The 15,117-nt window shown below is 34.4% G+C and overlaps 1 protein-coding gene across 4 annotated transcripts in view; it reads right to left on the reverse strand.

Annotated features, from left to right (window-relative positions):
• WDFY3 (WD repeat and FYVE domain containing 3) overlaps window positions 1-15,117 on the reverse strand; it is a 305,264-nt gene that overhangs the window by 157,623 nt on the left and 132,524 nt on the right. For 3 of the 4 annotated variants that reach the window (XM_030819090.1, XM_030819089.1, XM_030819088.1), the window contains exons 7-10: window positions 12,523-12,684; window positions 7,017-7,209; window positions 4,621-4,807; window positions 2,453-2,619 (exon numbers count right to left, since the gene is read on the reverse strand). In XM_030819090.1, the coding sequence (XP_030674950.1) occupies window positions 2,453-2,619; window positions 4,621-4,807; window positions 7,017-7,209; window positions 12,523-12,684 (709 nt within the window). Of the gene's footprint in view, window positions 1-2,452; window positions 2,620-4,620; window positions 4,808-7,016; window positions 7,210-12,522; window positions 12,685-15,117 lie in introns of those variants that run through there. The other variant, XM_030819091.1, reaches the window with a different exon arrangement.

The following is a 15,117-nucleotide window of genomic DNA, read 5'->3' on the forward strand; positions in this document are numbered from 1 at the left end:
ATAAATTCAACTTTATCATATGTATGATGTGGAAGAAAAACATAGAATATATAGGGTTTGGTACTATCTGTGGTTTCAGGTATCCACTGGGGACCTTGGAACACATTCCCCCCGGTGAAGAGGGGAGTGATTAGATAGAATCCAGATACAAAAAAAAACTATATACTGTATGATTACAGTGTATGAAGTTCCAGACAGGGCAAAACTAAAACAGACTAGTGATTGCCAGGGCAAGGATTAAGGTGGGGAGGACTGACTTTAAGGAGAACAAGGAAACTTTCTAGACGATGAAAATATTCCACATTATGATTACAGTGGTGATTACACAACCATATCCACTTGTCAAAACTCACCAAATTCAACACTTGAATAGATTTAACGTACACAATTTACACCTCAATACTGCTAGAAAATATAAAAGACAACCTTTCTATAATGGAATACAGCTATTTCCTATGATCCTTGCAATAATGCTAAAAGTAGGCCATGAGAAACAGAAAATTTTGAGTTATACAGGAAACTCAAAATGACGTAGCTTCACCCATTCACTTTATAGAATATTATGCCAATTTTTCTGAAGAAGAAACTGATGTTTAGAAAAGTTAGGTCACTTACGATTATATAAATTCTGACTCTTAGGGCATCATCCTTTCTAGATAGCCTTACTTTCATAGACATTATGTCACTGGAGTCTCACAATAACCCTGGGAGGTGCTAGGTTATATAATTATTATCCCTGTTATGAATGAGACAAAGCCAGGCAATGATATATGCACAAGATTAATTTTGCTGCATTATTACAAAATTAAATTGTTGTGATTAGCTATTATGCCAATATCAACATCACACTGATAAACCAAATGAAACAACAATAAAGTATAAAATAGGAAGTACATTGCTGCGATATTTTTATATTAATTCAAAGAAACAGTTAACTGTAGAATGATCAAGCTGGAATCTATAAATTAGAAGTTTTCTGAGAAGCCTCTATTTTTTTCTTTTGCTTTTATGAGAAAGGGGGTCTTGCTCTGTCACCCAGGCTGGAGTGCAGTGGTGTGATGACAGCTCACTGTAGCTTTTAACTCCTGGGCTCAAAAGATCCTCCTGTGTAGCTGGGATTACAGGTGTGAACTGCCACACTATTTTTTTCTTAATAGTAAATAAAATGAAACCTTAAATCACTTAGGGAAACATGGGTTTCTCCCTATTTACTGCAGAGACTCATTTAAAAGGTTCTCAACAACTTATGTACTGAAGGCACATCATATTACACTGTTTGATGATGCCATCTATTTTCACTGATTTAAAGACAATTTCTAAGTCATAACATATGTATTATAAATTTAAATATGTATTATAAATTTAATACATAACATATGTATTATAAATTTAAATAACCAGACATGTTTGTATTTATTGGCTAGTTAAATTTGAAATGGAAATATCATGATCCTACTGAATAATTAGTAAGTGACAGTCATGTGAATAAAAACTATTAGAGGCCTCCAGGTTCAGGTTACTTTGAAATGATTACTGTGCATTTTTTGAAAAATACATAATAAAACTAGCTTGCATAAGTACGTAATTAAATATTATTAGGATCCAAATGTTTGGAAATCTAGACTATAAAAATTTATCCTCTGACCTGAATGAAATAATGTAACCTCTGTACTTAGATTTTGCTTAGTTTTAAATAAAATACAAGCAGTTATACTTCATGCTGTCCACAGTCAGCCCCTGTATCCATGGGTTCTGCATCTGTGGATTCAATCAATCACAGATGAAAAGTATTAAAGAAAAAAAAGGTGTGGTTGCATCAGTACTGAACATGTACAGACTTTTTTCCTTGTCATTATTTCCTAAACAATACAGCAAAATAAGTACATAGCATTTACATTGTATTTGGTAGTATAAGTAATCTAGAGATTATTTATTTAAAGTATATGGGAAGACATGTGTAGGTTATATGCAAATACTATACCATTTTATATCAGGGACTTGAGTATCTATGGAGTTTGGTATCGGCGGGGGGTCCTGGAACCAATCCCCCACAGATACTGAGGGATGATTGTATATCTCAATAGCTACAGAGATTAGACTGAAAATTGAGTTCTATCCATGTAAAGTAGAAATGCACGAAGTGCCAACATTCAAAAGAAGCATGTTTTGATTAAATTGTTTGAATGTTAAAAAATACTGTAATATAAATCTCCTTGTTTGATTTTATGATATTTTTATAACAGTATTTTCAAGTATTTGATCTGCTAGATTAAAGATTATTACTTAAGAAATACTTAAACAGACTTAAACCATTTAAAAAAAAAGGCCTTAAGGGAAACAATATATTACTTTTATACATATAACATAAACAAAAAGTAATATACCAAAATAAGACAAATTCATTCTTTCTCTATTTCTCTCAGTAGCATATAAGGGAAAAAACAAGACTCACCTTTGCCTGCAGGCTGAGGTACTGCAAATCCAGGCAATAAAAATGGTGCTCCTGTGGTAATACCAGCTGGTTTTAGTTCACTGACACCATATGTTGTTAGGGAAGTTATCAGATTAACCAGATCTTTCAAGGCATCTTTGGATTCTGCCTCTTTTGCTTGTTCCAATCTAGAAAAGTATGATTTAGAAAGTATTTTTTCTCTTTAGTTGTGTTCTCAGATTTAACACAGGAAGTATTTTTCAATTTTATATGCAGTAAATAAATGTATAAAGTACTCTGGGAAGTACTGAAAGAACACTGGGATCATTAGGGAATTATCTTTCAACCATGGCTTTACTGAGAACACAAAATGGGTTGCAACAAATATCTTTAAAAAAAAAAAGATTTATTGGGTATTTCCCCTTAAAAGAAGTAATTATTCTCATTAAAATAAACTTGGAGAATGCCAAAAAGTAGGAAAGAAGAAAAAGTATGATTAGCCTCACAAACACATTTAACATTCTTATATATTTCTTAAGCTTATCTTTTTAATATGAAAAGTTCAGTTTTTACAATATTTATTCTCATACTATATACAGAATGTTGTAACCTATTTTTTTCCTTTACTAGTGCTGTATGTGTACTTCCACACATTAGTGTAAGCTTTCACAGGTAAGCTTTCAGGGGCCATGCAGAGCCAACCACACATTTGGAGAATGAGAGGTGCAACAGCTGGCAGAATACAAAAGCACTAATAAATAAAATCTTGTCTACATTTTGGATTATATCTTTAGGATCAATAAACATAAATGAAATTATTGTATCAGATTAGCAACATTTTTAAGGCTCTTAATATCTTGCCAACCTACGTTCTCAAAGGATGAATCAATTAATACCCCTCTAGTAATGTGAAGTGGTTATTTCATCAACTTTCATACATATTTATAAATTTGCATATATATGCAAAATGATATTCTTAGGGGTTATCTAATACCAACTAGCAGCAATTAGGTTAAATTGGTGTTAGAAATAACAAGTTCTGGCCAGGCATGGTGGCTCACACCTATAATCCTGGTGCTTTGGGAGGCTAAGGCAGGAGGACTGCTTGAGGCTAGAGTTTGGCACCAGCCTGGGCAACATAGGCTCTACAAAAAAAATAAGTAAAACAAAATATAGCTGGGTGTAGCTACTTAGGAAACTGAGATAGGAGGATCTCTTGAGTTAAAAATTATAGCGAGCTATGATTATGCCACTGCACTCCAGCCTGGGAACATAACGAGACCCCAGAGGGAGGGAAGGAGGAAGGGAGGAAGGAAGGGAGGGAGACAAGTAAGTTTACAAAACAGTGGTGTCTTATAATAGATCAAATGATTTAAAAATAATGGCCCAGGAATAGCTGCTAAAAAATGGTGACTATCTTCTTATTAAGAAAATCTGTAACCAGCCACTTTCTAGTATGTGCACGAACCATTTGAAATGGAAAAGGGGTTTAGTAACACATTTTGAAATTATTAATTTGTTTCATATACACAATTGTAAGGTTTTATTCCCTCTACATAATTATTAAGTACATTAATAAAAAGACTAGAAGTACTACAAAATAAAGAACCAAAAATATAATTAAGAGTTTATACTTTAAGATATTAATTAGTTTATCTAAATTCTTCTCCCTCAGCTACTAAAGAGCAGATTTATACTTCGTATCTAACCTCTGACTTCATCATGTTTGTGGCCTGTATTTGGCAATTTAACTCTAAATTCACTTTTCCACTCTGTTGGCAGAACAGGAATAAAAAGAAGGGAGTAGGCCAGGTGTGGTGGCTCATGACTGTAATCTCAGAACTTTGGGAGGCCGAAGGATTGCTTGAGGCCAAGAGTTTGAGACCAGCCTGGGCAACACAGCAAGATCCTGTCTCTATGGAAAATGTTTAAAAATTAGCTGGGTATGGTGGTACATGCCTGTAGTCCTAGCTACTTGGGAGGCTGAGGTGGGAGGACCATTTGAGCCCAGGAATACAAAGCTACAGTGAGCTGTGATCGCACCAGAAAAAGAAGGGAGTAAAGCCAGGTATACATTAAATAAGTGTTTCCTTAATTTGCTTTTCCTATAACCCCAAATCACATTGTTTTCTTTGATAAAAAAGACTGAGTAGACATTTAAAATACATTCTTAAATTGAGCAGTCTTACCTAAGCAAGAGATCACAAAGAAAATTATATCCTTGCCATATCCGAAAATCATCCAGAAGTGTTTGGGAAACATCGCTGGAATCTTTGAGGAAACAAGAAAGCCCAGCAAACATTTCGACAATTTCTAGGGGAGACAGGTCATCTGATTGCTGCATATTCTGAACACATGTAGATAAACACTCTTTCTCTGTAAGAATAGATAATTAAATAAATATGCATTATTCCTGACAATTGCTTAAAAATTTTTTAATTGTTAACTGTTGTTTAATGAAACATTAAATTTTAACATATCCGTAAAATACTATGAGATAAACGTAACACATTCTAAAAGTCAATATAAGAATCATATGCATTGGCAAAGCACTGCCTCTAGGTAGTAAACAAAGGATAATACAGAAATGTGTTGAAAATCAGTTGACATGTATGTACGTGTAATTTTTTCACATATTTTGATGTTTTATCATTAAACAAATGGCCACTGCCAAACGATATTTTTCATCTTTTATATTGATATAGTAACCAGATGAAAAAAGCAAAAAAAAGAACTTCTAAGTTTAAGAAGAAAAATCTAGTAATTAGTTAAAACTTTAAGTTAGAGAGAATATATAGCCTGGCTAACATGCTGAAACCCTGTCTCTACTAAAAATACAAAAATTAGCTGGGTGTGATGGCACGTGCCTGTAGTCCCAGCTACTTGGGAGGCTGAGGTAGGAGAATCACTTGAACCCAGGAGGCTGAGATTTCAGTGAGCCAAGATCACGCCACTGCACTGCACTCCAGCCTGGGTGACAGAGCGAGACTGTCTCAAAAAAAAAAAAAAGAATAAATAAATAAATAAATTAGTGAGACTATAGACCAATGAGATACAGAAATACTTTAGGAAATACAATTTTTAAAATTTTATTTGTATAATATATTACTAGTTTAAAACACAGTTATATCTTATCCCTGACTCTGAGGATTTGTAGCATTTCAAGGAAGACTTTCACTTTCTTATCTTTGGTGATATGTATTTGTATAAAGAAACTCACTGTTACATAACAAAAGCTAAGATTTAACAGAGGAATGGGAAGAAATACGTATTTAATAACTGACTCATATATTAGGTACTAGCTTTCATATATATCACTTAATAAATGTAAGTGAACAAACTGGTGTATTAATTATTTTGAAGGAGTTTCAGGACAATAATATCAGGTAGTTCTCAACTTGATGATTTGACTTAAGATTTTTCTATTTTATGATGGTGTGAAAGCAACATGTATTCAATAGAAACTGTACTTTATATACCCATATAAGCATTGTTTTCCACTTTCAGAACAGTATTCAGTATATTACATGAGATATTTAATACTTCATTATAAAGTTGATTTTGTGTTAGATGATCTTACCCAACTATAAGCTAACATAAGTGTTCTAGCTACTTTCAGGGTAGGCTAGGCTAAGTTATGATGTTCGGCAGGTTAAGTGTACTATTTTCAAATTATGATGGGTTTATTGGGACATAACCCCATCATAAATCGAGGAGCATCTGTGTATATACCAAATAAGTAGATTGCTTGAGATGCTAAGGCAACTGTCTCCTATACAGACATTTTAAAAGATAGCTGAATATTACATATACTTTAAACCGAGTGTCTTCTTATTGCTGATAAAGAATCCACCCAATTCCATCTATGCTGCATAAGACAGATTATTACCTAGCAACTTATGCAATATCTTCAGAAAGACTGGTTACAGGATATCAAAAAAACTTCTCTTTTTTATTCAATAAAAGAAGAGAGAAGAATAGGCTGTGACATAGAACTTTCATTACATTATGACTGAATTTACACAACAATGAATTTTTTTTAACTTTTAGAAATATCCATTGTTGGCCAGGCGCAGTGGCTGACGCCTGTAATCTCAGCACTTTGGGAGGCCGAGGAGGGTAGATCACGAGGTCAGGAGTCCAAGACCAGCCTGGCCAAGATGGTGAAACCCTGTCTCTACTAAAAATACAAAAATCAGCCGGGTATGGTGGTGTGCACCTGTAATCCCAGCTACTCAGGAGGCTAGGGCAGAGAATTGCTTGAACCCGGGAGGTGGAGGTTGCAGTGAGCCAAGATCGCGCCACTGCACTCCAGCCTGGGTGACAGAGTGAGACTCCATCAAAAAAAAAAAAAAAAAAAAAAAAAAAAAAAAAAAGAAATATCTATTGTTCAGAACTTGTGAGGAGAATGTTTTACATTTGAAATGCCCCACAGATGAAAAAAATATTTCCTTTTCTCTTGGCAAATTTATTTTTTATTTTAAAGAACAAGCTTTAGAATACTGAAAGATAAAAATAAATCTATTATTAAATGAAGAAAAGTGGAAGAAATTTAGAACACTTAAATATATAAAGAGATATTCACCATGAATATACTTCACTACATTGACACTAAGACCATGACGAGATATGGTCATGAGGACTTCTCCAGCACTCTTTCTCCAAGGCAGGTTATAGGGAGGGCACCAAGAGGTTATTGCACTGAATAGAAGCTGGAGATCATCTTTCTGAGCCAGCTCCTCCGCAGGGGAAACAAAACTGCACAGTTTCACTAAGATCTAAAATATAAAACAAAACAAGAGTGTATAAGCAAAAATCAAATAATCTGATTTAAAAATGGGCAAATGAGCTGAATGGACTGCTCTCAAAAGAAGACATAGAAATGGCCAACAGGTATATGAAAAAATGCTCAACATCACTAATCATCAGGCAAATGAAAATTAAAACCACAACAACGTATTACCTCAAGCCAGTTAGAAGGGCTATTATCAAAGATAAAAAAGAACAGATGCTGGTAAGGAAGTAGAGAAAGGGGAACTCCTATATACTGTTGGTGAGAATGTAAATTAGTACAGCCATTATGAAAAACAGTATGGAGGATCCTCAGAAAAGTAAAAATAGAACTACCATATGATCTAGCAATCCCACTACTGGGGGTATATATCCAAAGGAAATGAAATTGGTATGTCAAAGAGATAGCTGCACTTCCATGTTTACTGCAGCACTATTCCCAATAGCCAAAATTTAGAATCAACCAAAGTATCCAACAGATGAATGGATAAAGAAAACATGGAATATATATACAATCTAATACTATTCAGCCATAAAAAAGAATGAAATTTTGTCATTAAAGGCAACGTAGATAAGCTTGGAGGACATTATGTTAAGGAAAATAACGCAGGCACAGAAAGATGAATACTGAATGCTTTCATTCATATGTAGAAGTTTAAAAAGTTGATCTCATGAAAGTAAAGAGTAGAATTTTGGTTACCAAGGGTGGATAAGGGAAGGCAAGTGGGGCAAGCTAAAGGCTGGTTAAGGGATACTGAAGTACAGTTGGGAGTAAGTTCTAGTGTTCTATAGCACTATAGGGTGAATATTATTAAAAAAACAATTTATTGTATATTTTTAAATAGCCAGAAGAATGAATTTTAAATGTTCCCAATGCAAAGAAATAATAAATGTTTGAGGTGATGGATATATATATGCTAGTTACCCTTGATTTGATCATTACACATTGTATACATAAAAATTATTACACTGTGACCTATAAATATGTGCAATTATTATTTGTCAATTAAAATTAATAATGAAAGTTAAAAAACCATAAGAGTGTATGTAAGTAAATAAATGGCTGATCATGTTATGACAGTAAACTAGTCCTACTTATATCAGCTTATTTTTTAAAAAACATTTACTATCCTCTCTTCACCCTAATATTTTTGCATACCTTGGCTTGAAACAAGATAAAACAGCATTGCTTTTCCAAGTCAACATTTTATTTTTGTAACTTAGTTCTTTAATTTTTAGTTTGCCACAGGCAAAATGTAATTTTCTTCTCTAAAAAGGACAGTTTTAGAAAAAAAAGGAAATAAAAATAGATCTTTAAAAGCAAAGATACTTTGAAATTGTTTCAATTTTCTATACAAGTAATAGAGGATATTAGAATAATATAAATAATCTTAATTTCAGAGTATTTTAAATCTAGTTGCCAAAAACCTAAAGTCTGGCTTTCAAAGAAGACTCAAGACTTCTTAAGTACTGGAATGAGAACTTTAACTGTGATTTGCAGAATACACACTACACAAGAGCACACATCATTAAGAGCCTGCCACTTGGGAATTCAGCAATGGTTTCTGCCCTCAATGGGCTCTTCCTTCTAATACCAGTTCAGGTTAGGAAAAATTAACTTTTCTCCTCTTTGCTAAATTTTCTCATCTAAATATTTTTTAAAATATATAATATGAATGAAATAACTATAATTTATGACATCATTTTATTCTCTTGAAAAAGAGTGCTTCATGAAATTTTGGTATTTCAGCATCAGTGGAAAATAGCAGCCAGGTGTGGTGGCTCACGCCTGTAATCCTAGCACTTTGGGAGGCCCAAGGTAGGCAGATAATACTTGAGTCCAGCCTGGGCAATATGGTAAAACTCCATCTCTACAAAAAATTAGCTAGGCATGGTGGCAAGCTATTCAGGAGGCTGAAATGAGAGGATCACCTGAGCCTGGGAGGTCGAGGCTGCAGTGAGCTGTGATAATGCCACTGCACTTCAGTCTAGATGACAGAGTGAGACCTTGTCTCAAAAAAGAAAAGAGAAGAGAAGAGAAGAGAAGAGAAGAGAAGAGAAGAGAAGAGAAGGAAGAGAAGAGAAGAGAAGAGAAGAGAAGAGAAGAGAAGAGAAGAGAAGAGAAGAGAAGAGAAGCGAAGCTCAACAGAGAGAGGTAGTTGAAATATCACATTTTATCTGAGAAAACTACGCCTTCCTTTTCCTTCAAATGCAAAAACTTGCTTAGATATAAAAGCTTTCTAATTCATAGCTGCCAAGTATCAGAAAGGAAAAAAGGTTTAAGAATTCATAAAAACAATACAATATTTATAAAATCAGTAAATACGGTACCCTTCCCACCAAATGCCTGGAGAAACTGCTGGATACCAAATGTCCATTAATATGTGTAATATGTCATCATCTTTTACCATATGTGAATACAGACAGTTAAATGCAACAAAAAACTATATTCTCAGAGGGGTCTATTACTGACTATAGTTGTTGTTGGTTCTGACACTGCCTTATGTGATTAGCGAGACAAATGCCAGTTTTCCAATTTGGTACATAGAAAACAAACCCACATATAATAAAATACTTTTTTACAAATCAAATCACTGTTCTCAAACTGGATGCAAGGATTTCTTGAATTTGTTGACTTGTAAGATAACTGCTTCATCTTTATAGGCAGAAGGATTCTTACAAATAATCTAGTACGATCCTTTCATTTTTACAGAACAGAAAACTGTAAAGTCAATTTTTCATTCCTGGCTGGGCGTGGTGGCTCACGCCTGTAATCCCAGCACTTTGGGAGGCTGAGGCGGGAGGATCACTTGAGCCCAGGAGTTCGAGACCAACCTGGCCAACATGGTGAAACCTCATCTCTACTAAAAAAAAAAAAAAAAAACTAGCCAGGCATGGTGGCACAGCTTGTAATCCCAGCTACTTGGGTGGCTGAGGCACGAAAATCGCTTGAACCTCTAAGAGGCAGAGGCTGCAGTGAGCCAAGATCACTCCACTGCACTCCAGCCTGGGAGACAGAGCAAGATTCTCTCCAAAAAAAATTTCTCATTCCTCTTCTGCCTCTACACTAACCACTTATATTTGTAAGAACTCTGTTACAAAAGTCCAACCAAGTGTGGCAGAGCAATAACTGGCCACATCAACAACAACAAAAAAACTGAATGCCTGCATGAAGCATTACCAAAGGCTAAAGTCCCAGGAAACCATCTGTCACATAATACAAATGTAGGGATTTCATCTATTTTAAAACATTTAATAAGTTTGTGTCAATTGGTTTCCTAGACACAATGATTAAAACATTAGCCTGCGATGAGGAACTAAAACAAAGAAAGTGATACACTAAAAGCAGCAGTGAACTAGGAGTTGGGAGAGCTAGGTTTTTATCACTGTCACTCGCCTACTATGGATTATAAACCGGAATATTAGTTTCCACAACTGTAAATGAGGAGTTTGATTTAAATTATCTTGTGAGTCCCTTTTGGCCTTAATATTCAATGACTTCAGTATGCTAAAGTGACTCCCACATGACTGAAAGTCAGCACCTGGTTTTCAAATAGAAATAATTTTTTAAAAAAACTTTGCTATGCTTACCTAGGTCTTAAAAGTATAAAATGCAGATTCCATTTATTACCTAAGGCATTAGTTCTTTAAAAGGGGTTTATTGAAATGAGGCTGCTATTCTAATCAGCAAAGATTAACCCACTACATTCATCGGCAATATCTTCAAGCAGCTATAATTCCTATGCGATTTACTACTTCATTTATTCCCATTGCTTTTCTCAGCAAATCTAATTCAGGAATCAGATAGATCTGAGTTCTAATCCTATTCCTGCCATTTGCTTACGTAATCATTTTGGGGAAAAACGAAAGCTCTGAAGTCGTAGGGTTATCTTGCAAATTGAGATATGAGATGAGAAATGTTAACCACAAGCACAAAAGTATCTAACAGATCAAGTGTTCAATAAATATACTGATTTAGTATTTTACTTGATAATCCCATTCTTTTACTTTCTAAAATTGTCTTGGTCTCACTCTCTCCTGTCCTTTCATCACTAGCAGCTCTACCAAACAGTCATCCTTACAGTAAAGAGCCCAGTGACATGAGGTGAGCCTGCAACCATTACTCTATACAGCTCAATCTTTTCTACCCCAATCCACTGTTCTCTCCCTACTCTCGATGGTGGTGATGGTGGCAGTGGCAGTAATTACAGTTACTTCTCCTTCCTATCTACTATGTGCTAAGCTGAAAACCGTACCTTTACATATTATGTCATTTAAGCCTCAAAAAACCTTTTAGGTAGATATCATTTTCATTTTAAAGGTGCGAAATCTGCATTTTAGATGACTTAGCTTTAGAGAACTAGATCTAAATGTGTTGTTTTTAACTGTTGAATGGGTTAAAAAAACATGTAAAATTTACCATCTTAACTGTTTTGAGTGTGGTACAGCAGTGTTAAGTATACGTACACTGTTGTGCAACAGAACTTCATCTTGCAAAACTGAAACTCTATTCTTGTAGAAAAATAATTCCCTTTTCTTCTTTCCCTTAGTTCCTAGCCACCAGTATTCCACTTTCTGTTCTACCTGTATGACTACTTTAGATATATCATATAATTGGAATCATGCAGTATTTGTCTTTTTGTGTCAAATGTCGTTTTTTTAATACTGTATTAGACCAATGGGCAGATTATATTCTATATGTTTGTTTGCTTGTTTTGACAATTTTCTGCCAAGAAAGGATATCATACATGATAACTATATTCCTGGGCTAGCTAATAAAGGTCTATCACACATTTGTTAACCCACAATGCTATTAAAAGAACAGTGCTAACAGTGGGAAAGAAGAGCTTTACAGGCAGGGCAGAGGAGGAGGCAGCCACCACCAAAGTAAACGGTCTTTATAAGTGAAATATTTATAGGCTAGGGACTTCCTGTATATAAACAGCAACTAGATAGAATTTTGAGACACTATAAGAAATATTATCCAAATCTTTATATCATTTTCAAGTTTTCCTTGCTTAGTTCATTTAGAGACATTCCGACATAGCAAAAGTAATCTCAATGGCTGGATCTGTTCAGAGAAACAAACTTGCTAATGCCTCACTCAAATATTCCTGAAAAGAATATTTCAATATTATTTCTGCAGATTCAAAAAATGTGATAATTATATGAGATAAAGTCATACTATCATAAATAAAATGAAATATGAGTTAAAAATGGAATATGTAAAACATCTATTTAGGAAGTATACCCACTTCCCTTTAAATAGGGTGGAGGTAGGCAAATAGCACCTTTCATACCTGTACAAAAACTTTCTGGAGTAGTCCTCGACGTTCTGCTAGAGGTAGCTCATTCTGTGCACCTCCAACTGCCTCAGGCACATGTGGAAGGTCAAAAAACAGATATAAACATTTAACCAGGGTGGAAGGCACTGACATTGTTGTCATGCAGTCCACGGTTTTCTGGAAAACAAACCAATAAATAAGTGAATAGATAGACACAACTATAATTGGTACAGCTAAATAATTCATAAATGTTAACCTGAAAATTACATATCAAGGTAACTTTTTAAATGCATGTAAGAATTTAAAAATGACCCCAAGTGAAGAAACATACAACTGTGCATCTGAACAATTTTGCTTTAATCAAACAGTGAGATTGAGTTTGTTATATAGTAAATTATCAATTAAATGTAATATTTATTTATTAAAAAGCAACATGTTTCGGAAGCATAATCTTTAGAATTTAGAAAAACAGACACTTAAGAACTACGAACTTCAGCAAACTACTTAATTCTCCTGAGATTCACTTTCCTTTCTTATAAAAATAGATAGAATGATACACCCTTCTAATGGCTAACATGAGAGTTATGTAAGATAATACATACAAAGATACATTAAGCACTAAATTGTATATTCATTGTTGCTTTACTATTATTTTTATCTTTATTCTTATTGTAGATTTTTGAGGCTGGAAAGACACTTGAGTGATAAAGCCATCACTGACACAAATACATCTCTATATTATTTTCAAAGATATCCAGAAGAGAAACTCTAGACCTTCTTACAGTACATATTTCAACACTGTTAAGTATGATATAATATTTATCAAAATTTTCCATGGTGCAGTTTGGAACAAAAAGTTTAACTGCACTAGAGATCAAGAGACTGGCATAATCTGTTGATTAGTTAGTTTACTTTCTCATAAAACATTTATTGAGTGTCCAGGGAATGTCAGGCTGTGTGCTGGGAGCTGGGCATGCAAAGACGAAGCATCTCTGTCCTTCAAAAGACCACAGTCGACTGGAATTATTAGAGTCCTAAGTAACTATGACTTAATCTCTTAAGATTTCAGTCTAACAATGGTAGTATATACAGGCTAATATAAAAGAGATTGCCTAACACTGCCAGGAATGGCATTAAAAAGTATAAGGAATTAAACAGGGAAAGATCACCTGGAAGATACATAGGAGGTTAGGCCATATGGTACAGTATTTTTGAAGAAACACCGAGTCTGAAAATGCTGACTCCTGAAGAGCCACAATAATAATGGCTAACCTTGAATTACTGTTTACTATGTAAGAGGCATAAGGCTAATAAGCACTTTACATACATCATCTCACCTATTCCTTAAGTCAACCCCATGACTTCATTTGTAAAATGATCCTTATTTCACAGATGAAGCAACTGAGGTTCATCACTTATATACCCTGCTTTAGGTCAGACAGCTGGCTAAGTGGCCTACAAAGTGTGTATGCTCAATGACTTATGAAAATAGTCTCACATTTTATTTTCTTGGCAGTGACGACCCAGTGAAATGTTACAAACAAAAAGTAAAAGAGCTAGATTTCAGAAAATTAGCTGGTGGTAATACAGATCATAAATTAAATATAGAGAGCCAGAAGGAAAGGGTAACTGGGAAACTAACCCCCTAAACCACATGAGAGATGGGGCCAGAACTAATGCAGTAGCAGGGTGATGAAGAGAAATCTTCAAGACTATCCCTGGCAAGATGTGGCCCCTTTCTACATACCCAACATACCATTTCTTGTCTCAAATACTCTAAACCTTTTGTTCTATTCATCTACGATGATTTCTTAACACTTACGTTACCATACATTTAAAGTTCAGTTTAAACATCTGCTATGTCTCCAAGTTTACTGAACTCCTCATCTTTCCTTCTACCCTCACTTTCAAAATGTTTAACTCTCACATTTCTATTTTCAATAGCACTATATATGCCCCATTATTAAATATTATGGTATTATCTTTTTCTGCTTCATCTCTTACATCTATGCATTGAGTCAGGACCATGTTTTGGTCATCTCTGTGTATCGCTGCTACCAGCAGAAAATGGCACTCAAAAAAGGTAGCTCCAAACATAACACTGAATTTGCTTTTTAAATGTATCTATTTCCAGATAGATTATTACTAGCTTTAGCTCGCCAGTAAGCAAAGTGGTATGATGTTTCATTTTCATTTATTGTAGATAGATTTAAAGTACAACTTGGCATCTAAACTTGTAATTTTTTAAGTGATTAGGTTTTTATAGAAAATATGAATAAATGTAGAAAACTGCATTAAAAGTTAATATTACTTACATTAAATATCAATAGTAAATATTTAAATTATATAAAGTTTTAATAGCAAATAAAGATACGCTATTCTAAACCAAATTTTGGTACAGTAACACACAGACATTTATAGCTACCATCAACAGCAAACAGAATTGAGATTTTGTTACTCATCCAGTAGAGTCAGATACATGAAAACAATGGTCTACTCTGGGACCATTTGAAGATTACTTAGAATAACCAACCCTCTCAATTTGCCTGAGACTGTGCAGTATCCTGAGATGCAGGCCTTCCTATGCTAAAACCTGGAAAACCCCAGGAA

This window comes from Nomascus leucogenys, chromosome 9, assembly GCF_006542625.1.
Source record: "Nomascus leucogenys isolate Asia chromosome 9, Asia_NLE_v1, whole genome shotgun sequence".
Classification (NCBI taxonomy): Eukaryota; Metazoa; Chordata; class Mammalia; order Primates; family Hylobatidae; genus Nomascus; species Nomascus leucogenys.